The sequence below is a fragment of the Oryzias melastigma genome, linkage group LG23 (genome assembly GCF_002922805.2).
Source record: "Oryzias melastigma strain HK-1 linkage group LG23, ASM292280v2, whole genome shotgun sequence".
Lineage (NCBI taxonomy): Eukaryota > Metazoa > Chordata > Actinopteri > Beloniformes > Adrianichthyidae > Oryzias > Oryzias melastigma.
Window position 1 is genome coordinate 19,254,992 of NC_050534.1, and position 24,188 is coordinate 19,279,179.

General features: G+C 39.0%; 2 protein-coding genes across 2 annotated transcripts in view; one reads left to right on the forward strand and one right to left on the reverse strand.

The window, feature by feature from the left end:
• Nucleotides 1-22,906, reverse strand: part of lamb1b (laminin, beta 1b) — a 33,493-nt gene extending 10,587 nt beyond the window's left edge. Inside the window, exons 1-21 of the mRNA XM_024286781.2 lie at nucleotides 22,456-22,906; nucleotides 21,959-22,131; nucleotides 17,058-17,193; nucleotides 14,757-14,830; nucleotides 12,239-12,427; nucleotides 12,099-12,162; nucleotides 9,624-9,826; nucleotides 8,407-8,527; nucleotides 8,033-8,221; nucleotides 7,512-7,688; nucleotides 7,080-7,192; nucleotides 5,809-5,888; nucleotides 3,831-3,966; nucleotides 3,604-3,762; nucleotides 2,535-2,668; nucleotides 2,344-2,464; nucleotides 2,079-2,265; nucleotides 906-1,049; nucleotides 604-835; nucleotides 364-527; nucleotides 56-280 (exon numbers count right to left, since the gene is read on the reverse strand). Of these exons, the coding sequence (XP_024142549.1) occupies nucleotides 56-280; nucleotides 364-527; nucleotides 604-835; nucleotides 906-1,049; nucleotides 2,079-2,265; nucleotides 2,344-2,464; nucleotides 2,535-2,668; nucleotides 3,604-3,762; nucleotides 3,831-3,966; nucleotides 5,809-5,888; nucleotides 7,080-7,192; nucleotides 7,512-7,688; nucleotides 8,033-8,221; nucleotides 8,407-8,527; nucleotides 9,624-9,826; nucleotides 12,099-12,162; nucleotides 12,239-12,427; nucleotides 14,757-14,830; nucleotides 17,058-17,193; nucleotides 21,959-22,131; nucleotides 22,456-22,657 (3,223 nt within the window). The 5' untranslated portion in view covers nucleotides 22,658-22,906. The remainder of the gene's footprint in view (nucleotides 1-55; nucleotides 281-363; nucleotides 528-603; nucleotides 836-905; nucleotides 1,050-2,078; nucleotides 2,266-2,343; nucleotides 2,465-2,534; nucleotides 2,669-3,603; nucleotides 3,763-3,830; nucleotides 3,967-5,808; nucleotides 5,889-7,079; nucleotides 7,193-7,511; nucleotides 7,689-8,032; nucleotides 8,222-8,406; nucleotides 8,528-9,623; nucleotides 9,827-12,098; nucleotides 12,163-12,238; nucleotides 12,428-14,756; nucleotides 14,831-17,057; nucleotides 17,194-21,958; nucleotides 22,132-22,455) is intronic.
• Nucleotides 22,907-23,192: 286 nt separating this feature from the next.
• Nucleotides 23,193-24,188, forward strand: part of ssbp1 (single-stranded DNA binding protein 1) — a 5,458-nt gene continuing 4,462 nt past the window's right edge. Inside the window, exon 1 of the mRNA XM_024293198.2 lies at nucleotides 23,193-23,326. The gene's annotated coding sequence lies outside the window, so the exon portion shown is untranslated. The remainder of the gene's footprint in view (nucleotides 23,327-24,188) is intronic.

The following is a 24,188-nucleotide window of genomic DNA, read 5'->3' on the forward strand; positions in this document are numbered from 1 at the left end:
ATATCCCAGGTTGGCTGTGGTCCCAATCAGGACAGGTTAGGCTCCCAGTACTCACTGGTGCAGCTCCGTGTGGTGGCGTTGCCGTAGTAACCCGGTTTGCAGTGCTGGCAGGCGTGGCCCTCGGTGTGGTAGAGGCATTTGAGGCAGGCGCCCGTTCGAGAGTCGCAGGACTTGGGGTCGTGCATGTCGATGTTGTTGTTGCACTGACAGGCAGTACAGCGACCTCCAGGAATCAGAGGGTTTCCATAGTAACCAGGAGCACACTCATCACAGCGGCTGCCTGGAGACGACAAACACGTTTATCTGTCATCGATGTTTAAGATCAGAGGCCAGGATGAAGAGTCGCTCGCATGAACCCCACACCTTTGTACCCGCTGCTGCACACACACACCAGGTGGTTGGGGTCGGCCAGGAAGTAGCAGCTGTCAGAGAACTGTCTGCCGCTGCGAGGCCCGTCCGGACACATGCAGGGGCGGCAGCGCTCACCTGAACCCAGCTCGGGGTTACCATGGTAACCATTCATGCATCTGGAAGCAAAAGCGAGAGTCAGTGAAGAAGAAGAGGAAACATCTGGACAAAAACAGAACCATCAACCCGCCTTACCTCTCACACTGGTGTCCCGTGGTGAAGTCTCGGCAGTCCAGGCACTCCCCGGTCTGGGGGTGGCAGTAGTCGCTGTGGCCGTTACACTGGCACTTTCGGCACTGAGGGAATCCCCAGAATCCCGGCAGACACTCTGAACACTGGCGGGTGGTGACTCCAGGGGCACACTGGCATGTGCCGGTAAACTCGTGGCAGAAAGCTGTGACCGAGCCCAGGGGGTCACAGTTGCAAGCTGCGGGGAGGCGGGAGATGTTTTAGTTTTAAGCATTAGACCTGAACAGGTAGTCTCTGTGCACACTCACGCCTGCAGCCGGCCGGGCTGAACAGGAAGGTCCCCGGAGCACAGTGGTCACAGTTTCTGCCAACAACGTTGGGTCGGCACCGGCACTGACCTCCACTGGAGTCGCAGACGCTGCTGAGAGAACCCTGAGGATCACACTGGCAGGCTAGGGGACAGGGGGCAGAATCATGGTAAATGTTCTTTGTCCAGTTCAGTTTTTGGGTCTAAGATTCTTTTTCAAACTTTGGTTTTCTGCTAAATATTGAAATAAATAGTCTTGAAAATGATAAAGTACTTAATTATCATAAGTTAATCATCTCCCTCACAATTACTGACAAATTAATAAATTGTTAAGGACTTGGCTGAACAACTAAAGAATTCTGTGCCATAACCTACAAACAAAAAATAATCTTCCAAAGAAACATAATATAATACACAACAAATATAATATTAAAAGTGCAAGTAGCATTGTTTGCCCCACAGGTGTTACCCTCCCCCACCTTTGCTGCCATTTTGACCCACCCCCACTGGCTGAGCATCTGCTACCCGCCCCCACTCTTCCCTTCTGCCCCTCCCCCGGTCAAAACTGCATGTGAAAAATTAATGGGGAAAAAAACAATTTTTTCAATATTACGGCTTTTCTGTTGATTTTATCTCCATAGCAACCATAGTATTTTTTGGTCCCTTGGGGGTGACAAATTGGTATATGTAGTTTATAGAAGAATCCGCAAAAGTACATTTTTGGATTTCCTTGGCAACAGAGATTTTTTTGTTAACTATGCCCACAACCCTAATACGTTAGTCTTGTATGCTATATTGTTTTGTTCAGCTTGAGGCAACGATTCATGTATTGAATGTTCACAATGTCCACAAGTGCATAGTTCAGGACTCGATCCAGAGCAAATTAAGCTGACAGTCCGGACCAACAGACTTTTCCCGTCTGAATACACCCTAAAACTCCAAAAAATAAGAATAAACCTTCAAATAAAAGTGTTAATTTATGTTAATCTATCTTTACCCAAGAGCCATGGAGCATCTAAAGGAAAATGTCAATCAAAATTGAGGAAAAAGTCACAATAGTTCTTTGTTATTTCTGTTTTAATTTTGTTTAAATTAAAAGTATAATAGTGATTTCCATTGTATTTGCTTCACAACAACCACCTAGATACTGGACAGTTTGTACTGACTTGCGTACCCATGGCTCCTTTGTGCAGCACAGCAGAAACGCTAAAGATGTAATCTTTACAGATGTCGGTCATGGGGCTTTTGATGACACTCCTGCTGCTCTCCAGACATCGGTACCTTTGGAAAGTATCCCACTCTGCTTCACCCTTTGTCCCATGAAACATTTCAAGCTCCTTGACTCGAGGCATCAGCACCAGCTAGAAAAGACGGAACAAATCCATCAATTTGATAGATACTTTACTTTGAGCTCTAATAAGACTAGAAGTCTAACATACAGAGTCGATGAGCGTGTATGGATTTTGGACGTGGCTGTTTGTGGAGTACAGTGGCAGCGTGAGGCGGATGGTGTAGTTCAGGCCCTTCTCAAAGCACACAGGTCTCACCAGCAACACATGTCTGGAAGGCAGCAGACAGAGTCAGGTCTCAACAGTCTGGCTTTGGTTCACACAGCAGCTGTAAAGTGTACCTGGATCCAGGTGACAGAGAGATGGACTGCTCGTCTCCACTCTGGATGGAGTTGCTGCAGTGACCAGAGCGGTTTGGGGGATTGAAAACAGGACGCTCCACCCGGAGGACAACCTGTTCCCACTGCTGTGGCAGCTGTTGGCACACATGAAGATGTCATTACTGAGGTGTGCTTGCTAACCCCCTAAAACACTTTAAAACTACCTATTTTTTATCAGAAATATTATCAAATCAACTGCAGAATTAATTGGAAAAAATGTTTTTTACTTGAATATAGTCCTTATCTAAATGCTTGCTGTAATGCTACAACTTACTAGGTGGTTTACAGAATGTCTTCATACCAACTCATTTGCCTAGTGGGAGAGTGTCTGCCCAGAAATTGGTAGTTCATGGGTTTAAATCCATGGTTGAGTCATACCAATGACTAAAAATGGGACTCAAAGCTTCCCTACTTGACATTCAGCATTATGGATTAGTGGTTCAACCACCAAATATTCCAGGGGATGGGTCAAATGCCAACAACAATCTTCGTTTGTGGTCATGTCCGCAACCACTCTCCAACAAATGAGATATGCTTTAATCCTATTTATTTTTCCATTTTTTCTGTCTTTTTCTCCAAGCTGGTTTCAGTGCTAACCCAAAGCCTCTCAAAACAAGTTTAAAATAAGTGCCAACTTTTTGCCAATTCAAAGGAACTGGTTAACAATGGCCACATCAAAAACTGGGTCCATGAACCTACCAGAAATTGACTTTCCGTAATTTCTCTTTCTCAGGAGTCATTTTTCTACTTACTTGAGAATTTAAATTTCCAAGATACTACACTTTATTGAAAAAGATAATTTTTCCAAGATTAGACAATAAATTGGGATTCTGTAACATCTAATCCTTTATGCAGATGATAACAAACTGTTTCCCAAAAAAGTGATGGGATTTCAGTATTGGTTTGTCAAGTTCCATTATTCTTTCTGAACTCTTAGACACTATTTGGATTATTTTATAATACCTTTGAATGTTTAGTCACTTTGCAACACAAACAGGACAATGGTTCAATCTATCAAGCTATCTGTTACCTGTGGCTCATAGCGGATAAGGATGTCGTAGTCCATGGATTCTGGGATGTTGTTGACGTTGAACTCTAGATACGCTCCTTCTGGCACATTAACAAAGCCCATCCCAGTCCATGTTGGGCTCCGGTTGAGAGGATAAGGCCTTGGTACCACTGCCACACCCTGTAAAGAAACTTCCACAATAAAGGAGCCTCTATATCTGAGGACGGCACGGTACAACAAACACTCACAGGTCCATGCTTGGCGTCTTCAGCTTCATAGGTGTAGTGATCCAGATCGATGAAGTAGAAGCCGGACTCAACCTGGTCGCAGCGGCGTCCAAACATGTGCTCCCTGCACACACACTGTCCAGAGTCGGGGTCACAGCTAAGGAGACACAAGACAGAAGAGACAATGGTGATGTTCCATTTAACATACAGACAGACTCAAAGTCCTCTTTTTGTTTTGCACAAGTTGTCCCTGAACCTTTCAATACTTCATAATATGTCAGAAAAAATGAGTAAACAGTAGTCCCTGAGTGTACTATCTTTCATGCTACAGATTCAGTCCCTCTATGCTTAAAGTGGCACTCTACAAGACCTCAAACTTTTCTCTAATTAATACAAAACTCCCAAAACATTTGCAAAAGCAACTGCTTTACTGAGATATCGCTCTTGAAAAGGACGATCTCTTGATCTTCATGGCAGTGATACCCATAAGCCTTTGAACAAGCCCGAGGCTCATGAAAACCAACACCAGACTCCATCCAAAAAGAGAGTCCTATTAACTTTAAGTTACTCTGATTGTTGAGGAAATTCCAAGCCGTGGGTATCCATCATCTAAAACATCCCTAAAAGTCCTCATATCTCTGTAAATCCTGGTTCTGACCACTTAGAACCAAGATATATAATTCCACAACCAGCTGTCTGATGAGTCCATGTCTATGACTCATTTTATCTACAGCCCCATCAAACAATCTCATATATGACCCTCTGATGACCTTCATTTCTGAGACACTTTCCCATTAACAGCTTTTAGAAGTAAGCCGGACCACAAGGGAGTAGCCAAATTTTCATAAAGATGCACTCTTTTATTCCTCAGATTTCTATCTCTTTAGAAAAGAATGGCCAGTTGATCATGGTGATAGTTGTACCCATAAGCTATGGAGACAACTGTATTTCATAACAGTCAAGGCAATGAGCAAACCTAAGTCTAAGGGCCAGGAAAAACCCATCCAACAAACCAAAATGAACAAATCCAAATGATGGCAAAAATCCTGAAACATCCCCCAGACTAGGAGAGTAATTTCTCAACACTGATCTTCAACTCTTAATTCAGTTAGTCCATATATGACTCCATCCATCACATTCCTCTCTTGAGATTTCATCCCCACAAAAAGATATAGTTAAGGTAGCTTAGGTTTACGAAACTGTTCCTGAACAAGAGAGTCCTATTTAACGCAAACACCACAAGCAACACTAGTGCTGTAGTCAGAGATTCAATCAGTGTTCAGAGAGTTATGTTTCCCTTTCTGGCCACCAGAGTACAAGAATGTCTCCAGAGTACTGAACATACTACATCTCCCAGCTCCCCCAGCGCACACTCCCCAGATGTCACTCACCCGACTCTAATCTAACAATCACCCACCTGTTACTTAAGCAGTGCACAAAGCCTTGCTCTGTGTGAAGTATTGTTTGTGCCACCCTGCTTGCAAGTGTTGCTGTCTGGACCTGATCTCTTGTTTCTGACCTTGCTTTATCTCTGATTGCTTGCCGCCTGCCCTGACCCTTGCCTGGACTCTGATATCTCTAGTCTCTCCTTGGATGATCCCATGCTCATGATTGATCTAACTTTGTGGACTTTTAGCTGTGTTTAGTTCCTGTCTGAATTAGTAAACCTCCTCCACGTGGAACCAGCTGTCTGCCTGTTTGTGACAGAGGGATTCTGGAGTGAAATGTAAAACAACTAAAGTCTACAAAAACAAATTTAATTTAAGGTTTTGTGTAAAAAATCTCAAGAAGCAGAATTGTAAAGTTTAAGATAAATTATTTTTTATTAATGCAAGGTTAAATATTTGATTTTTAGGATCCACAGTAAACATGTAGACACATATGAAACAATGTCAAGATGTGGAGTTAACAAGGTTCTTACATTGACACTAATGTAGAGATTAGAATGTCTCTTTCTAGTCTTTCTTATCTGTTTCATAGGAATGTATGATACTCTTACTTGTTGTTGACGGCTCCGCCGTGATCACAGTCACATGGCCTGCATCCATCCATGTCATTTGACAGACCCCAGTGCTCTGGCTGATGGGAGAGAAAGTAAAACAGAGGATGGTAACTGACTCAGTAACTTCATTTATACAATACCTTATCAAAACTGCACCTCCTTGGGTGACCTGCAGCTTCATAGCAGTTATTTCGAAAGAACAGACAGAAGACCATGACAGTAGTATTGTCTGTAGGAGCTGAAAGACTTGAATTTACTACTCTGTCTGGAATATGAAATCTTTGAGTCTCATTAATAAAGATAGTAACATGCTAATTTAGTTGTGGCCTTCATGTGAGCACTAAAACTTAGTTTGCCGACTTGACTTTTGGTCTTTATTCCTCCAGAAATCCACTCATCTGGTTCTTTCACTTTTCCCTTTTTGTTTTTAATATTAATAACTTCTGTTTTGTTATTAATAAACTGAAGGATCTTTGTCTAACAAACACGTGCAAGAAAATGAGTATCATCTGCATAAAACTTAACACTGGAATTTTTGGAATTTGTTTATTTTAAACGATCAAAAAGAACACAAACGACTGCTATATTGTGGGTCACCTTTCGCAGTTTTTCCGTTTTTTTTTTTTTACAAGGTATTGTTTCTGCATCCTAATTGGCTGTTTACCACTGTCAATCAATCTTCTCTTTCCCTTGTCTCCTGTACAGAATGCGTTCAGTTTACTTAATTTACATAAATTTTTTTTATCACAATAAAATCTTTTTTTTCATCCTATAATACTGGACTTTTTTATGAAGGTTTGAACTTTGAGTTAGAAAAGTTTGAAAATGTTAATGTCTGTCTAAGAACTTCATCGATTGTGTAGTGAGGAGTTTTATACCCTAAAATTTCTCCTATTACTGGTTATTTTTGAAGGACTCGCCCCCAATAAATGAGGGAATACTATATACATAAATATATCAAACCTAGTAAATATATTTTGATGTAAATTTACTTGAAAATAAAAAAAAGATATATAATTTAGTTAGTAGTTTTCATCAGAGTTGAAAAGCAGAGGTCCACGGATCAAACCCTGAGGAACTCCTAAAGACATGGAGACTCTCAGATTTGCTATTAACAAGGAAAACAACAAAAGTCCCTGCCCCCACCTTTAAACCCCACCCATATTTCCTTCCAGTCAAAGAAGTGGGCAGTATCAAAGGCTCCATTCAGATCAAGCAGCACTAGAGGTTTGAGGTTTGAGGTGCAGCAGCTGTGTTTGGAGTCGTACCAGACACTGATCACAGTTGTGTCCATCAACGAGCCTCTTGCAGATGCATTTCCCCGTCTCTGAGTCACAGTGGGCTCCTCCGGGCATCGTTCCCAGCTGGTTGCAGGTACACGCTACCAAAACGCACAAAGAACCAAAGTGTGTTTCAGCCGTGCAATGGGTAGAAGTTCACTAGACGAGACACTGCTGGTATTTTTATCAGATATTTTCAACCTCAACACATATATTACTTCAATCTATGATTGATTCATCAAAGTTTCAAAATAAAGCATCAGTTTATGTGGCTCTTCCAAGAATGTGAAGTACTGGTAAATGGAGCGAGTGTGACATCATCCTTTACTTCCAGCTCCAACCAAAGGAAGTCAATTCAGTTGGCTCAGAGCCTTAATTGTTTAATTAGTCGTCTATTGAAATGAATCAACAGGAACTCACACAGGCATCCCTCAGGGCTTTCTCCCAGGCCGTAGTAGCCCCGCCTACAGTTGTCGCAGCGCTCTCCCTCCACGTTGGCCTTGCAGCGACACTGACCTGAGATCAGCCCCGCCGCCACGTCAGTTCGAGGGTCACAAATCCCACCCTCTAGTGACCCGTCTGGGTCACAGTCACATGCTGTTGACGGGACAGGAAGCCAAAGTAAATACATTTAAAGGATGTTGAAGGCTGGGAAAAGACAACAATAGTAACATTTTAATAACAGTCTGGGTCATGGTTCTGTATGTTAGTTGTCAGAACAGTTCTAGCTCTTTGTAGTTTAGTTCAGGGTAAAACAGACACGGCGGTCTTTCATTTGAAAGCAGTATTTCTATTTGCACCCATTACTTTGCAGGTAATTACAGTCATCCTGCAGCAACAACGACTTTCAGCTCTTTCACTACACGGCTCCAGGTGGTGTTTGTCTGAATTAGTGAGGAGTGAAGGATGCTGGGAGACGACAGTTCAGATGAGTTCCGTACGCTCGCAGATGTTCGGGTCTCTCAGGTTTCTGCTGGGGTGCTGGTAGAAGAAGCGCGCGCACTGCTCGCACTGCCGGCCCACGGTGTTGTGCTGGCAGTCGTCGCACACGCCGCCGCTCACGTTGCCGGTCGCCATGAACACGGCGAGGTCAAAGTGGCACGATGTGGCGTGATGGTTGCAGTCACACTCTGAGAAACAAAGTAAGATTTTTCAGCTCAGAGTCGTTATTATCTAGAAATATAACTTGATGTTAGAAGAATTGATAATAAATGAAACTTTCCTTATTGTAAAGAATCAGTTCTTTGATGATGTTTGATAAACTAGCTCAATTTTGAATTTTTAATTGATTTAATTTTGTATTTTTCAGTCTTACTTTTACAGGCGTGGGTGTTTTTTCCCTCTGCAGGCCTCCATGGTAAATCCTGATAGAAGTCCTTGCAGCGCTCACAGTTCAGCCCCTCCGTGTTGTGGTTGCACACACAGTGACCGTGAACCTGAACACATAAACATCGACTAAAGCGCCAACAACCAACATGCGAAATTATCTTTCTATTTGGTTTCCTGTCACCTGTCAGCCATAATCATCAAAATAAAAATAAATCAATATTTAAATCTGTATGTAATGAGTCTAAGAATTAAATTTTTCTTGATTTTCCAGTTTTTCTAAACATTTCAAACAAGTTCATCCGATAAAAAAAAGAAAGATTTTCTCTAAAGTCCCACTCTGACCTATTTTTCTGATATCTTCAAAGTGATCTTTCAATGATGATTGTGTCGTTTTTAGCCAAAATCCAAAAACCTGTGGACATAGTTTCTACAGAGCAACAATAGTTGATTTGAAATTCACCTCTGAGTTGTGGGCGGGACTTAAGCTGCAAAAATTAAAAACAGAATTGTAACTGATTTTTTTAATATTGAAAAAATTTTGTTAATTTGAAAAAAAAAACTATATATGTAAAATTACCAATAGAAAAATAATGTATCCATTAGTAAAAGCTGCTGTTTTGAATTTTTATCTTTTTTTTTGCTTTTCTCAATCTTTTCTGAAACTTATCCCAGTAGCCAATGAGCTCAAAGCTTCGCCCACATGTAAAATTAGGATCAGCTCAGCAAAACTCAAAAATCTGAATTGAAACTGAAAACAGAGAACTGGAAACAAAAAAAAAGAGAAACAAAAAAGAAAAGTTTAAAGTACAAATAAACATTATTTTTTAAATTGGTAACACTTAATTTTTTTAATTCAAATTTACATATTTTTTTTCAAATTTTCTTTACTTTTTTCAAGTTTGCAAAAAAATTAAAATCCTGAATTTTATTATTTCAAATTTTAAATAATTCCTTCAAGTTTAAAATATTTATTTTCAAGTTTAAACTGCTTTCAAATTATCATTTTTTCCCTCAAATGTTCCATATTGTTCTTTATTTACTTTAAGAGGATGATGATTCAATCCATACTCTTCCACTAGCTTACAGCCCATCAAACCCCCAACCTAACATCACATTCATCAGTCTTTAACTCATGCAAACCAAACAGACGGTTTCTAATCGGATGCGTTGGATATCCGTAAAGTGAACGTGTGTTGGACGTACCATCCCCTCAGCTCCACTTGGCTCTCCGTCAATGGGGGCGCACTCTGAGGCGTGGCCGTAGCAGAAGCAGTTTCCACGGACGACCATGTCGTAGAGAGCGTAGTAGTACTTCTCTCTCACCTCGTCACGGGAGTCCAGCAGATTATCGCCCAGCGTGTAGAGTTTGATGAACTTCACCCTCAGGTTTGTGATCTTCAGCATGTCTGCACACACCAGACACCGTAAACTCAAACTCAAGGAGCATTTACTTTTACAAGTTTCTATTTTTTTATTAGTTACAAGTTGATTTATAAGTAGAAATAGTAGTAATCATTTGATCAACCCAAATGAACTGAATATTTATCTATTTTACAACCCTTTTATTTTATTTTGAAAAACATTTGTTGAAAGCTTTGTTTTAAAAAGGACCTTTAATGTTTGTATTTATTATTTAATTTACTTTAGCTGCACAAAACCCTTCAGTCTTAAACCAAATTTCCTTAGTTTTGTTCCAATTAGATTCTTGGATTTTTTTTTATTGCCAAAGAAACATTTTCTAAATGAGTCCAGCAGGATGCTGCTGCTGTTCTCACCCACGTTTACCACATACTTCCCACAAATCCCCTGTGGGTTTATGTCAGGAAGACGGCAGAGTGAGAGTCTCTTCCCAGCTGAAGGGGATTGCACACGGTCCATGTCGTCCCCACATGTGAAATTCTTTGCTGTGCTCTTCCTGTCTGACCTCTGACCCCTGCATTTCTGACTGCTGTCTGCAGAAAGGTCTCAACGTCCCATCAGGAAGTTCAAAAAACCACAAAGACATCGCCATTCCTTTGAAATTTTGTCTTCTTTTAGCTAAAAAGGGATAAGAATGAAAGATTGAGAATATCATAATTAAAAGCTATAAATATTTTTTACAGGATAGTTCTATATTTTTTTACAATACGTGTATTAAATATGTACGACTATACTTCTATAAGTTTATTTCATAACTTATGTAGTTGTGCAAGAAATTCATTAAAACCTAAATCTTAACTTGATTTAGTCAATTCTCAATTTAGAGTCTGCTAAATTAAATTATACTAATAAAATAAAAAATAATCATATCCTCTTGACTTCCAGCAGTGCTAATCTGTTATCTCTAGAGGACATTTGTAAACCTGACCACCACATGCTTCTGAGTTAACTCTTTTTTGTATCTACAGAGTATATTTGGTACTTTCCTAGGATACTAAATGTGAAGGGATGGGATTTGTAGTTTTTGGGGATTAAAAAAAAGTGGAAAGAAATGTTCTTCAGGTAGTCAGATGGATATAGTAAAACGATACAGAAATAAATAGATGTTGGCTTGGTCTAGCAAAAAAAAAAAAAAAAAAAGGAATATTAAAGCAAAGAATTGACATATCTAAAAAAATAAAAAAATAAAAATAATGAAGTAAATAAATGTAAATAGTTACATTTGAATGTAATATTTAAAACATTTTTTTAATTAATGCATAATATTATATACTATACTATTAAAACTTCTAGCCTAACACTGCTAACATTAGCATACTAGGCTAACGTGTTAGCCTGTTGTTAGCATGATTATTCTAAGGTTGTACAATCGCCACTTAACCAAAGGGTTTATGGCAGGGATGGGTTAACTATGGCCCGGGGACCAACCACGGCCCCTAAAACCATTTAATATTGCCTCCAAACTGGAATTACTTCTATCAATTATATTTATTTTCATTTTAATTCTGGTATCAACTCATGGATGAAGCACTATTACCTGTGTTTAGGTCCAGAAAGTTATTCTCCATTCATGTACTGTTGGAATAATTGTTAATTTTCTAACGTTCACGTGTGCTTACCGAGTTGGGTTTAGCTGAGTTTATACTATTTTTCCAACATCACATGAACACAGAATTTCTCTAAGTTTGCTGTTTTCCCTTAAGGACATCAACCCATTGGTACAATAAGCACTAAATTGGGAGCAAGAATCATAGTTTTGAAATAAACTGTCAGTTTTGTATGATTTAAAGTATATCAATACATTTTCAATTAAAATAAAAAAATGCTTTTGTCCAGATTAATTTTGTCTCTAATAAAGTGGCCCAGGACTCCCATGTAAAAGAGATTTGGGACTTTCTGGTTAATAATAAAGTGGGATTACCAAAGAACTCCACGCATCTGCTCCTGGTCTGGCCCTATTTCCAAATGTTTTAACCCTTTGTGGCCCATGAGTCAAAAAAGTGTTCTCATCCCTGGTTAATGGTTTGATTCCCAACTATGAACCTGATTTTGGTGTTAAATAGGAAGCAGAGTTTCAGTACATCGAAACCCTTTACAACCATCAAAACCACCACACACGGTTTCTTCTGCCGTCTAGTGTTCGACTGTGTATTGTCTGACTGTTATCTAAATGTAGAAGAGAGAATAAAAACTATTTAAGATCTTAAGTATGAACATAATTCCGAATGACTTTTTAATGTAAAGTCAGAACTAGCTTACTCTGTATCCTCAAACTGTAGGGGTCTTCAATCTCAAAGGCGGGGTCCAGGACTCGGAATATCACCTAAAACGTAAGAAAGAAACATTAAAAATTAAAATAACCGTTTTTCTGCTTCAAACTAGTCAATTGGTGAACTCACTTCTCCCTCGGTGGACGGTTCGATATCTGAGTAGCGGGTGTCACAGATGATGTCGTCCACTTTGACCATGGGCCCGGTAGAAATGCCCGGGAAGGACGTCTCACAGTTGGAGGCAAAGTAACGGTAGATCTGCCAGGATTTCCCAAAGTCCATGGAGCGTTCGATCATCATAGCAGCAGGACGAAAGGTCTGTGAAAGGAAAAACACTTTAAAGTTTACATTTTACTCTATTTAAAGCTGCAGTGATGCTAATATTTTGTTGTCTCTCAGTTTTTGGTTTGTTCAGAAGCTTTTACTGATTTATTAAAAAAAACATCAAAACTGGTTCAAGGAAATCCAACTAAAACTACGCCGTATGGCTGAACTAAAATAATACAAACATTTAAAGAATAAATTACACATTAGATGTGACGGTTTGAAACACAAGGATAATAGAAGAGCAGAATCCAAACATCAGACAAGACGGATGATTAAACATGAAATCTAAAAAGCAGAATATAAATGTAAACATAAATACGACACTTGGTTTGAAAAACAGTCAATAAAACCAGAAAAGCTTTTCTTTACAGTACACCCCCCAAAAGAGACGGATCCCAGATGCCCCTCAAATTGCAAACTTGTCCGGTTGGGAGAGAGGAAGGGGTAAAAACCAAACAAACTAGAAGTACAAGTCCGAATACTACTGAAGATTCTTTCTCTGTGAACATGACTTTCTGACTGCTATGGAAAATCCAAAAAAGGGTCTTCTGCATCCCTGATGCTGCAGGCCTGTTCCACGATGACATTGTTTGGATTGTTTGGAGTTTAGAAATGCAATCGGGGAGAAAGAGGCTTTGAGTCAGAGCACTCCCACTCCTCCATGCTCCACAGTTAAAAAGACTTGGAGGAATGATTTTAACTGATGATTTTAATAACTGTTTCATCTTTCCGTAACAATATGTTCTGCAACAAAAACTCAAAATGCAATTAGAAAATCTGAGTGTGGGGAATGCATGTTCGGAAGAGATTTTAGATTCGAGGTGGATAATATGTGCTCCTGTTCTTGCCCGTGGACCACGGCTCTGGCTTGTCTTGACCGTGGACCTCGCCTCTGGCTCATCTTGGCCGCGGACCTAGCCTCTGGCTCATCTTAGCAGTGGACCTCGCCTCTGGCTTGTCTTGGCCGTGGACCTCGCCTCTGGGTTATCTCAGCCGTGGACCTCGCCTCTGGCACATCTTAGCAGTGGACCTCGCCTCTGGCTCATCTTGGCCGTGAACCGCGCCTCTGGGTTATCTTGGCCGTGGACCTCGCCTCTGGCTCATCTTGGCCGTGGACCTCGCCTCTGGCTTGTCTTGGCCGTGGACCTCGCCTCTGGCTCATCTTGGCCGCGGACCTAGCCTCTGGCTCATCTTAGCAGTGGACCTCACCTCTGGCTTGTCTTGGCCGTGGACCTCGCCTCTGGGTTATCTCAGCCGTGGACCTCGCCTCTGGCACATCTTAGCAGTGGACCTCGCCTCTGGCTCATCTTGGCCGTGAACCGCGCCTCTGGGTTATCTCAGCCGTGGACCTAGCCTCTGGCACATCTTAGCAGTGGACCTCTCTGGCACATCTTAGCAGTGGACCTCGCCTCTGGCTCATCTTGGCCGTGAACCGCGCTTCTGGGTTATCTTGGCCATGGACCTAGCCTCTGGCACATCTTGGGCTTGGACCTCGCCTCTGGCTCATCCTGGGCGTGGACCTCGCCCCTGGCTTATTTTAGGCGTGGACCTTGCCCCTGGCTCATCTTGGCGGTGGACATAGCCTCTGGCTCATGTTGGCCGTGGACCTCGCCTCTGGTTCATCTTGGCTGTGGACCTCGCCCCCACCTGTCCGCCAGTCCTATCTGGTTAAACTATATTCAAATACGTAGTTGTAGAATTAAATAAGCTTATTCTTCTTTACTAGTTTTTCCTTATTGATAAGGAGTTTCTAAGGACAACCAGTTTAGTTTATTATGTTTAGTTTAGTTTAGCAATCATATATTTTATGATCGACCTTCTGTGTCTGCACAGTTACCGGCATGAAGCCCAGTGAGGTCACTGTTTTGTGATATTGGGCTATAAAAATAAAATGTAATTGAATTAACCAAGTAAGAATGGTTATTCTGACAAACAGAATAACTAAGTTATAACCGTTTATTTCACCATTGAAGTCTGTGGGATTTTGGCTTCTTGGAGCCAGCAGGTACTTCCTGTTGGGAACGGCACAGGGGAGGGGTCAGTCAGTCCATTTCTCATATACAGTCAATGGTCCAATCAGATGTTATTTTGTCCAAATATAGTCAATAATGCTCCCAAAGGAGTAGTACTCTGAAAGCTAAATAAGTCCATGTTGTTGTCTGCTGATGCTTCCGCTCAGGATGCACATCCTTCAATTTGTTTGGAGTTCGGATTAGAGGCATGACTTCATGCAGCTGGTGACTATCACAGCGGATCACATGATGAACTTTTTCCCCCTGAAGGATTTTATAAAACGGCTCTAATGGAGGAGTGGACCCACCTTGAAGGTCATGATGAGGTGAGTGAAATGAAACTCAGCCTCCAGGTCCAGCTGGATGGTGACATTCTCCACACCTGCAGGGCGAAAAGGGTCAAACAGATTAAAAATAAAAATTCTCTTGCTTCATTTGTAACACGTCAAGATTTCAACTTCAGCTTTCAACAGATCGGAAACTTTGATAGAAGACGGCTGTGAAGGAGTCGGGAAATCCCATGTGAGGCCATTGTGTGTCTGCAGTTTCCTGCAGCTTCTCAGCATCTGCTGCTGGCTGCAGCTCCCACCGTGACTCAGTCCTCTAACAGGTTCCCACCGCTCTACAGCGAGTCTGAATGTGCCAGTGAATCTTCAGAGAATTCTTATTCTGGACGGAAACCTGCACTAATGTTGTGACATTACACGGAGGATTCCTGATTTTCTGTTTTTATTTTTTCTGGAACAGTCACTGGGAAAGACGCTCAAAGAGCACAGCTTGAGTGTGTTTACACAAGAGAAGGATCTGGCTGCATTTATCCGTGGACTGATGTTTACTTTGATTGAATAGTTTTGACTTTTTGAAGGATTCTTTTTCATGACCTTAAACAGGCACATCTTTTTTTTATTCTAATCATTTTAAAATTTCAACAAAAACACTGAACTGAGGCTGTGGACAGAGACAGTTATTGGATTTTCAGGAATATTTTAGGGATTTTTTCAAGTCAACTTTATCACTTAAGAAAGAAAAGAATTGTTTAAAAAAAAGCATATTCCTTTCATTTGCATTGATTACATAGTTTTTAATTATATAATTCTAGTTAATTTGGTGAATAAAAACTATATTAAAATGATAAACAATTTAAACTAGAGGTGTGTGTATTGGCAAGAGTCTACCGATACAATACCTATCACGATACGATATGTATCCTGATATATTCAGAACATTTATTCCCCATTTTTTAAAGGATTCTATTTCATGACCTAAAACAGACATTTCCCTTTTTTTACTCTCATCATTTTAGTGAAGCAAAATTTCCCCAATCAGTTATCGGATTTTAAGGAATTATTTGGGGATTTTTTTTCACATAAAGTCAATTTTTTCACTCAACAAAGAGAATAATTATTTAAAAAAAAAAGCATATTCCTTTAAATCACATTGATAAAATAGTTTTTTTTATTAAATAAATCTCAATAATTTGATAAATGAATAATATATTTAAAATGATGAACAACTGGAACTAGGGGAGTGTATTGGCAAGAATCTGGCAATACGATACGTATCACGATACGACGTGTATCGCGATATATTCCAGGACCATTTTTCACTATTTTTTTTTTAAGATTATGACTTTAAAAAGTATTACTCCAAACCTGAACAAAAATTTACTGTAATAAAATGCTCAAATCCATTTTTACTAATAATTACAACATTAAGTACTCCAAATGTATCTCATATATTAGTTGCTTTTACCCAGTTTTTGGTAAATTAAGAAATATTCGTTTTTAAGGGAACTGTCAGTATTGTCTGATTTCAACAACAAAATATTTTTCAGCATAAAAAACATAGAATGAATGTGTCTCAACCAATAAAAGTATGATTGAGGAAATAAAGTGCTGCGTATTTTCAAAATTGCTAAGGGTAGCTTCTCCAGTAATAAGCGGTTCAGTAGGTTCCCTGTGGAAAACAAAAGTAAAACGCATAAACGTTTTAATAAATATTGCCATGTCAGCATTTTAAATCGATACAAGAATCGGCAAATTTCCCCACACCATAACCTGAACAAGAATTTGTTTTTTTCTGTACTTTATTTTGTCTGTAATCTGTATCATTTTTTTCATCTTGAAATAGTTTTTTTCAATATGAAAACCCTGAAATATTTCTCAAATTGTTTAAATTAAAATAATGAGAAAAATGCAAACTTGTGTATCACATCATAAGTTTATAAAACTACCTCAAAAAAAGTTAAAAGTCAGTTTGAATTAAATCAGTTTATAGTATAAATTACATTTTAAATTCAGAAATACATTAAACTATTTAAATTGTTTTCCTGAAAATCGTTCAATTATTGCTTGATTGTGGATTATTTTTCACTCTGAAACTCCTCCTAAGCTCCCTGTGTAGTTCCTGTTGGGGGTTCAGCTGATGACATACGTGTTTTCTGTCTGCACACCTGTTCTCCTCAGCACACCTGTGAGCCCGGGCGCCCGCCCTGCTCTGATTGGCTGCTCTCAGGGACTCTGTGATCTCCTGTCTTGTCATTACTGAGCTCGGTTCCCACGAGAACTGGCACCGGAACGCTGTTCAGTGGGTTTCTGGCCCCGACTCACCGTTCTCAGACTGCCACCAGGTCTTCAGGCGGTTGGGGGCGAAGGTGGTGACCACGTTCTCGATGGTGTGGCTGATGTCGTTGGTCTCCTCGTCGTACATCCGCCTCGAGTCGCACTGAAAACATTTCTCCTCCTCCTGACGGACATGAAAAGGAGTGAAAAACACAGTTTGACTTAGTTTTTAGCTGAATTTTGTCAAATCAGAAATCAAGAAATCAATAATGTGGTGAGGAACTCTTCCAGGTAATTATTTAATAATTCCATCATAATTCTTGTGCTTTTCAAAGTAAGATTTTTCTTTTACTTTTGTTTTCTTGAGTTTTCACATTTATTTTGACAATTTTTTGGGTAACACCAATTATAGCGGCCAATAAATAAATAAATAAATAAATAAAATCAAAAATAAGGAAAAAATTAATTAAAAAAATGTGAAATAAAAACAAAATTAATGAAAAACAGCAGCTAAATGTACAGAATACAGAATATATTATGCTTTTCTTATGGTATAAATAAAAAATCTGCCTTTGGAACACTTAGAATTTATCTTTAGATAAGATTTCTGAAGATAGGTTGTGAAGGTTTGCTCTTAAAATTAAGTTAAATCTTGAAATTTGCCATAAAAATCAGAAATATTATGTCTTAAATTAGGCTGTATTGCCCCAAAAAGTTTTATATTTTTAAAATAGATCTGTTTATAGAATGTTACTCCAAAATGTGTCCTATTTTATCTTAAATAATAGATAGATTTGTCTTCCATAAATCAAGCAAGTCAGTTTTTTTAAGCAAAAGCATTTACATTTTTTTTGCTGAAAAATATTAATTTAAAGTGCTAAAAAAATTCCTAAGAGATTTTTGTTCAAATAAGAAATCAAAAGATATTTTAAGATTTTTTGACTTTGTTAGTTTTACTGAAAAATCTCTGATGTTACTTTTGTCTGATGATATTTAAATTACACCTTTGTGAGATTTTGTGTATTTAGTGGTTAAAGTGAAATCCCAATAAATTAAAATTAATTACAAGAATGTATTTATCCTATAACCTTATTGAATTTCTAAAAAAATGAATTAATTGATCCTCAAATAAATGAAAATACAGATGAATTATTTTTTATAATAAGTGGGTTTATCTCATTTTATTCAAACATTTCCAGATTGTATTGATTATATACAGTAAATATATCATCATTTTAAGTTACAGTTGGTTGATTTACTAAATAAATTGAAAGTCTTTAGACTTTCTCAGAAAAGTTTTAAAGCCTTTTTTTAATTCTTTTTTTTAATTGTTTTTCCTTTTTATTGTTTTACTCCAGACTTTAACATGTTGAGTAACAGACGTCTCGTTAACCAACAAATCTGCACAAACTAACCACAAAATGAAAAAATTAAAGGAAAAACAGCAAAGAATCTGATAAAAAGCTGAGACTGGTTTCAGGAAATTAAATTGTAAAATAAAAATTAAATCCATCAAAATGTTTCATATTTGTACCAAATAAAAGTATTATTACAGTTGCTTTTTTTTTTTATTTGCAGTTTTTTATACTGCAAATAAACAGAAAACTATTAATTAGATGCAACAACTAATATTCAATAAATATCTAATCAAAATGAGACATTAAGATGAACGAAAACGTTTGATTTCAGAGTAATATATTTGTTTTAAACAAAAATATTGACTGAAAATGAACTGAAAATGTGAAATTAGACAACAGCATCATTTAGCTGAAAAAGTGTTTTTGTTTTATACCTGCAAACAGGTGTGCAGTCACTGAAAGAGTTGATGATGGAGATATGTGGACTCCCAGAGGAAGAACTTTTTGCCTCGTTAATGTTTTTCTTACCAAACTTAATCAGATTCTTGACAAAATATGGTTTTAAACAAACAAATTCATCCTTAATGAGTCTCTGTTTGAGGTTTTTGCAGCTGGAAGTGATTAGAATCGGTTAAATGCATCGTTGTGGTTTCTGCAGATTTCTCCATCTCCCTGAGCTCCATGCCAACTGTGTCTGAGTTTAAATGTGACCCAACTCCGGATAAGTGTCTCCACTCCCGCTGAAAACCCGTCTGTCACTCCACTTCCTCCCCTCCCTGACGTGCGGCTCATTCTCGAGGGCTGTGCTCATCCTCAGAGTCCAGACAAGCCCCACAGTGTGAGCGCGCTCCATGAAAACCGCCTTTCACTCACACGGCGAACCAAAGGAGGGCCGATAAGAAAAGAATATCCTCCTGCCTCGCCCCCGGCCCGCATCCGAACAGGCCCGGGATTGTGAAGGGGACACAGTGCTTTTATTGTGGAGGGGGAATGTCTGAGCTCCCACTTGACAAGACAGTGAGCAGACCGTGGACATGTGCACGCTCCCACACATCAGACAAGTCTTGTCTTCCCCTTTACAGCTAAAGAAGCCGATTTTAAATCGAGCTGGCTTCGTTTGACTCTGGAGAACACGGGAACTATGACTATTTTTGGTTATCCATTTTGAGGCGGCTGAAAACAGTAGGCAAAAGAAGAAAAAAAACAATTTAGAAGTTTATTTCATTCATTGTATGTATATTTTTTGTTCTTCAAATGTTGCATTTTCCTACTTTTAAATAAAAAAACAAATTCTATTTCACAACCCCCTTCTCTTCCCCCCCGGTCAAAGCTACTTGTGACATATTCAATAAAAACACTTTTTTTTTCAAAATGTCGGCTTTCTGTAGAATTTATCTCCATAGCAACCATTTGATTTTTTGTTCGTCTGGTGGTGATGAACTCATCGATGTCATTTTTAGAAGAATCAGCAAAACTAAATTTTTGCATTTCCTTGGCAACGAAGGTTTTTTGTTAACTACGCCCACATTTCCTAAATATTCCTATCGTATTTTATTTTGTTCATCTTAAGCAAGGAATTCATGTAATAAATTATCACAATATTTAGTAAAATATGTGCGAACAAAAGGGAAACGCCACTTTTGCGAGCTCGCCACACTAACATTGTTCAAAATCTACGAATTTTAAATCCCAAATGTTTTCCTGGGTATCTTTCTAAAGACGGTCGAGGAGTTATGAGGTGACAGACTGAAATTCTTATGAGGATTTTAAATTTGTTGCTAGCACTACAGGAGATGGCTGCGTCTTCTCAAGGTCAAAAGTCAACAAACCCCCTGTTGTGTTTGTAGAATCAAACTGGCGACAACTGGTGCACACCAGATAGTAACTGGTGAGTGGCACCAGATGGTAATTGTTGCGGATTAGATAGTAGCTGGTGTGAATAAGATACTTTAGTACCGGATGCATACCAGTTACTATCTGGTGTGCTCCAGACAGTAATTGGTGTGCACCATATAGTAACTGATGCTCATCAGATAGTAACTGCTGCGCACCAGTTACCGTCTCATGCACACCAGATAGTAACTGGTATAAATAAGATAGTACCGGATGCATACCAGTTACTATCTGGTGTGCTCCAGACAGTAATGGGTGTGCACCACGTAGTAACTGCACTAGTCACTATCTGGAGCACACGAGAAAAAAAGTCCACTTTTAATACCAGCTACTAATTTAAACTGCTTTTTAAACTGATTTCAATCTACCCCCAGATGGTAAGTGGTGTGCATCAGACAGTAACCAGCGCACATGAGATAGTACCTGGTGTGCACTGGTCACTATCTGGTACGTTCCAGAAAGGCACTGGTGCAAACCAGATAGTAATTGATGCATTTCAGATACTAACTGGTGTAGATGAGATTGTACCTGGTGCACACTAGATAGCAAATAATGAAAACCAGACAGTACCTAATGCGTACCAGATAGTAACATGTGTGCATGAGATGAGACCTGAAGCACAGCAGTTACTATCTGGTGTGCTCCAGAAAGTAACTGGTACCCACCAGATAGTAATTGTTGTGCACCATATAGTAACTGGTGCTCATCACATAATAACTGGTGCGCGCCAGTTACCATCTCATGCACACCAGATACTATCTAATACTCACTAGTCACTATCTGGAGCACACCAGACACCAGCTTTAGTACCAGCTACTAATTTAAACTGCTTCCAGGGATTTCAATCTATCTAACTGGTGCACATCAGACAAAAACCTGTGCACATTAGATAGTACCTGGTGTGCACCAGTTACTATCTGGTGTGCTCCAGATAGTACAGTAATGGGTGCAAACCCAATAGTATTTAATAGCACACCTGATAGTAACTGGTGCACACTAGACAGTAATTAATGTACACCAGATAGTAACTGGTGCACACTAGATAGTAAATAATCCACACCAGATAGTAACTGGTGCACACTAGATAATAATTAATGCACACCAGATAGTAATTAATGTGCACCTGATAGTAACTGGTGCATACCAGATAGTAACTGGTGCACACTAGGCACTATTTCATGCACACCAGTTACTTTTCTGATACGCACAAATTACTACCTAGTGCTCACCAGATAGTGACTGGTGAGCACCGTATACTAAGTACTATAAATGTTTCTTACTTTTATTTATTTATTTTTTGTTTTTCTAAATAAAACTAACTTATTAACTTGTTATTTTTCTTTAAAACATTTCAAGTGCTTCAAAAACTTCAAGTCCCGTTACTGTGATTTTTTTTTCCAACAGAGTATTTTCAGGATCTGCTCCAGCTCCCCGGGGATTAATGTAATCTGCAGGCAACAGCAAACATCTGGAGGATTTTCTCACACTTTCTAAACGTTCTAGCTGGAGTTTTCTCAGTGAAGTGTAACCCTGAAAAATCAGGTCAACTTCAGCATTTTCTATTTTGCATAAATGACTTTCATGTACTGGAACTCTTCATGTTTGAAAGTTATCTTTTACTAAAACTCCTTCAGGAGCTGCTTTCCTCCCACAGGCCTCAGAAGGGCAGATTCCCCCCGGCAACAGTGGGATTCTCACCTCCAGGTGACCGACGATGCAGAAGGGAGTGGGCCCAGTCAGGCCGCAGGTGGAGGAGGCCCTGAGTTTGTGCGCTCGACCGATCAGCAGGTCACCTGTGGCCGGGTAGCAGCTGCCCTCCGTGCACACGTCTGCAAACTCCGGCTCCTGAGTCCAGACGGGGCACCACCGAGCTGCAGAGAGGAGAAGCCATCAGGCCTCCATGAAAACACAATCTCACAAAGCCCAGGAGCAGCAGAAGCAGGACTGTGCTGTCACCTCCCTCACACTGGAATTTTTACAGCAAACAAAAGCTGCAGATGTAAAAAGTTACACCGGCTTTATTTAGCTTTACAGCCAAACAGTTCTCGTAAAAAAAAAGAAAAACACTGTATAATAGTTTTCAGATGGTTTTCATTACATGTGCTGATGCCAGAAACATTGAGTAACTGCAGTTCCTACAGTAAACAATCAACAAAACTGCTGCATAACTTTACAAAAATCAACATTCAACTCACCCAAAGATGTGAAAGTGAAGATTAGAAGCAACATCTTAGACAGCAGGTCGGTTACAGCTGCTGCGAGATGTTGGTGGGTCAGCCAGCAACTGTTGATGAGCGTAAAGTCAGGAGCTGGAGGGAGTTGTCTTCTGGAAACTCTGCATCCCACCAACTCCACCCCTCCAGCAGGGCGGCAAGATCCAGAAAACAAGCTCACCATCTGCTGGGGGAGGCTGAGAAAGTCCCCCAACAGAATGTTTTCTGCTGTGTTTGGCAAACTTTACAGAGATACAACCTGCAGAACTTCAATATTTTGGTCCATAGTAAAGAATTTCAAAACAAAACAAAAAAAATATGAATGTAACTTTTGGTTAATTTTAGTGCAAAAACAAAAAAAAAAATTCAGAAGAAAACTATTATTGTTGTTTAATGTGTTTTTCTTTTTCTGAACAGCTGTTTTTATTTAAAATTACTTCAGAACAATAAGGAAAATATATTACTATGATAAACCTGTATCTTTATGTAAAGGTTATGTTGTATGTTGTATAATGCAAATAAATAATAATTTAATAATGTAAATTATCATAATATATATTCTCATTGATATTATTTTAAAAGATAATAATAATACATATTATTATTGTCCTTTTTTATCTCTATATTTTAAAAATATAATAATTGTATCTATTTTATTTTATTTTATTTTATTTTATTTTATTTTATTTTATTTTATTTTATTTTATTTTATTTTAATAAATAGTCACGTGTACATGGAAACCGGAACTGCAACCCTACGCTGGTCGGACTCGTTTCACAGACGGACCGGAAGCAGCGAGGTGACCCAAGTCTTCGCTGCATCTGCTAAGTTTTCAATCACCTCGTGCACCTTGTAAGTTCTACATTTTAACATTTTTTCCGTTAAATATTTTCTTGATCATATTTATACTTGAAGTTTATTAAAAACTATAAATAAAAGTTAACATTTACGGGTTTTAAGAGCTGTTTATCCTTTGGCGGGAGACTCCTGGAGGTCTCCATCAGCAGCAGCGTGAACGCCGTGACTTTCATGTTTGCTTTTTTTTCTTTCTTTAAGTGTAATAGATTCTCTTTATTGTTAATTATTACTATTAAACCACTGCACGTCTTTAAAATCTATTTAAATGACGTTTGTTCGGAAAAACCCGACCTCGTGTCCGGAGTGGTAAACAAACAGAATAATTTATGGCGTCTGTAGCTAACGGTAATTTATTTATAAAGAATATGTGTCTGCATGAATGGAGCCATCACGACACTGTCATAAATCGGTTTAATTTGTCAGTTTTAGTGAAAGTGATATATGTGTGCAGCTCTAAATAAAACATTCAAACTTTATTAACAACGGCCTCACGAACAGAAGAAGTTATGGTGGTTTTATTTGAAGTATTCTGTCCTCTCAGCTCATTTTAGGGTCAACTATAAAAGTCAGATTGAGAGAGCTGGGGTGGGATATAAAAAAGCTTTAAGAGTTCTGTTGAGTTGTTTCTTCCAGAGTAAACATCTCTGTTTACCTGTTGGTTAAATACATCAGAAAACACAATAACTCCTCCATTATTAGTAATGTGTTTAGTTTCGAACGCTTTCAGTCACATGTTTTTATATGTCCTTTTAGCTAACTTTTATGTTTTTATTAACAGACAGACTATTAGTAAAATAATCTGATGGACACGGTTAAACTGATTAGCTTCCTCAGTGCTGATCACTGATTTAGTGTA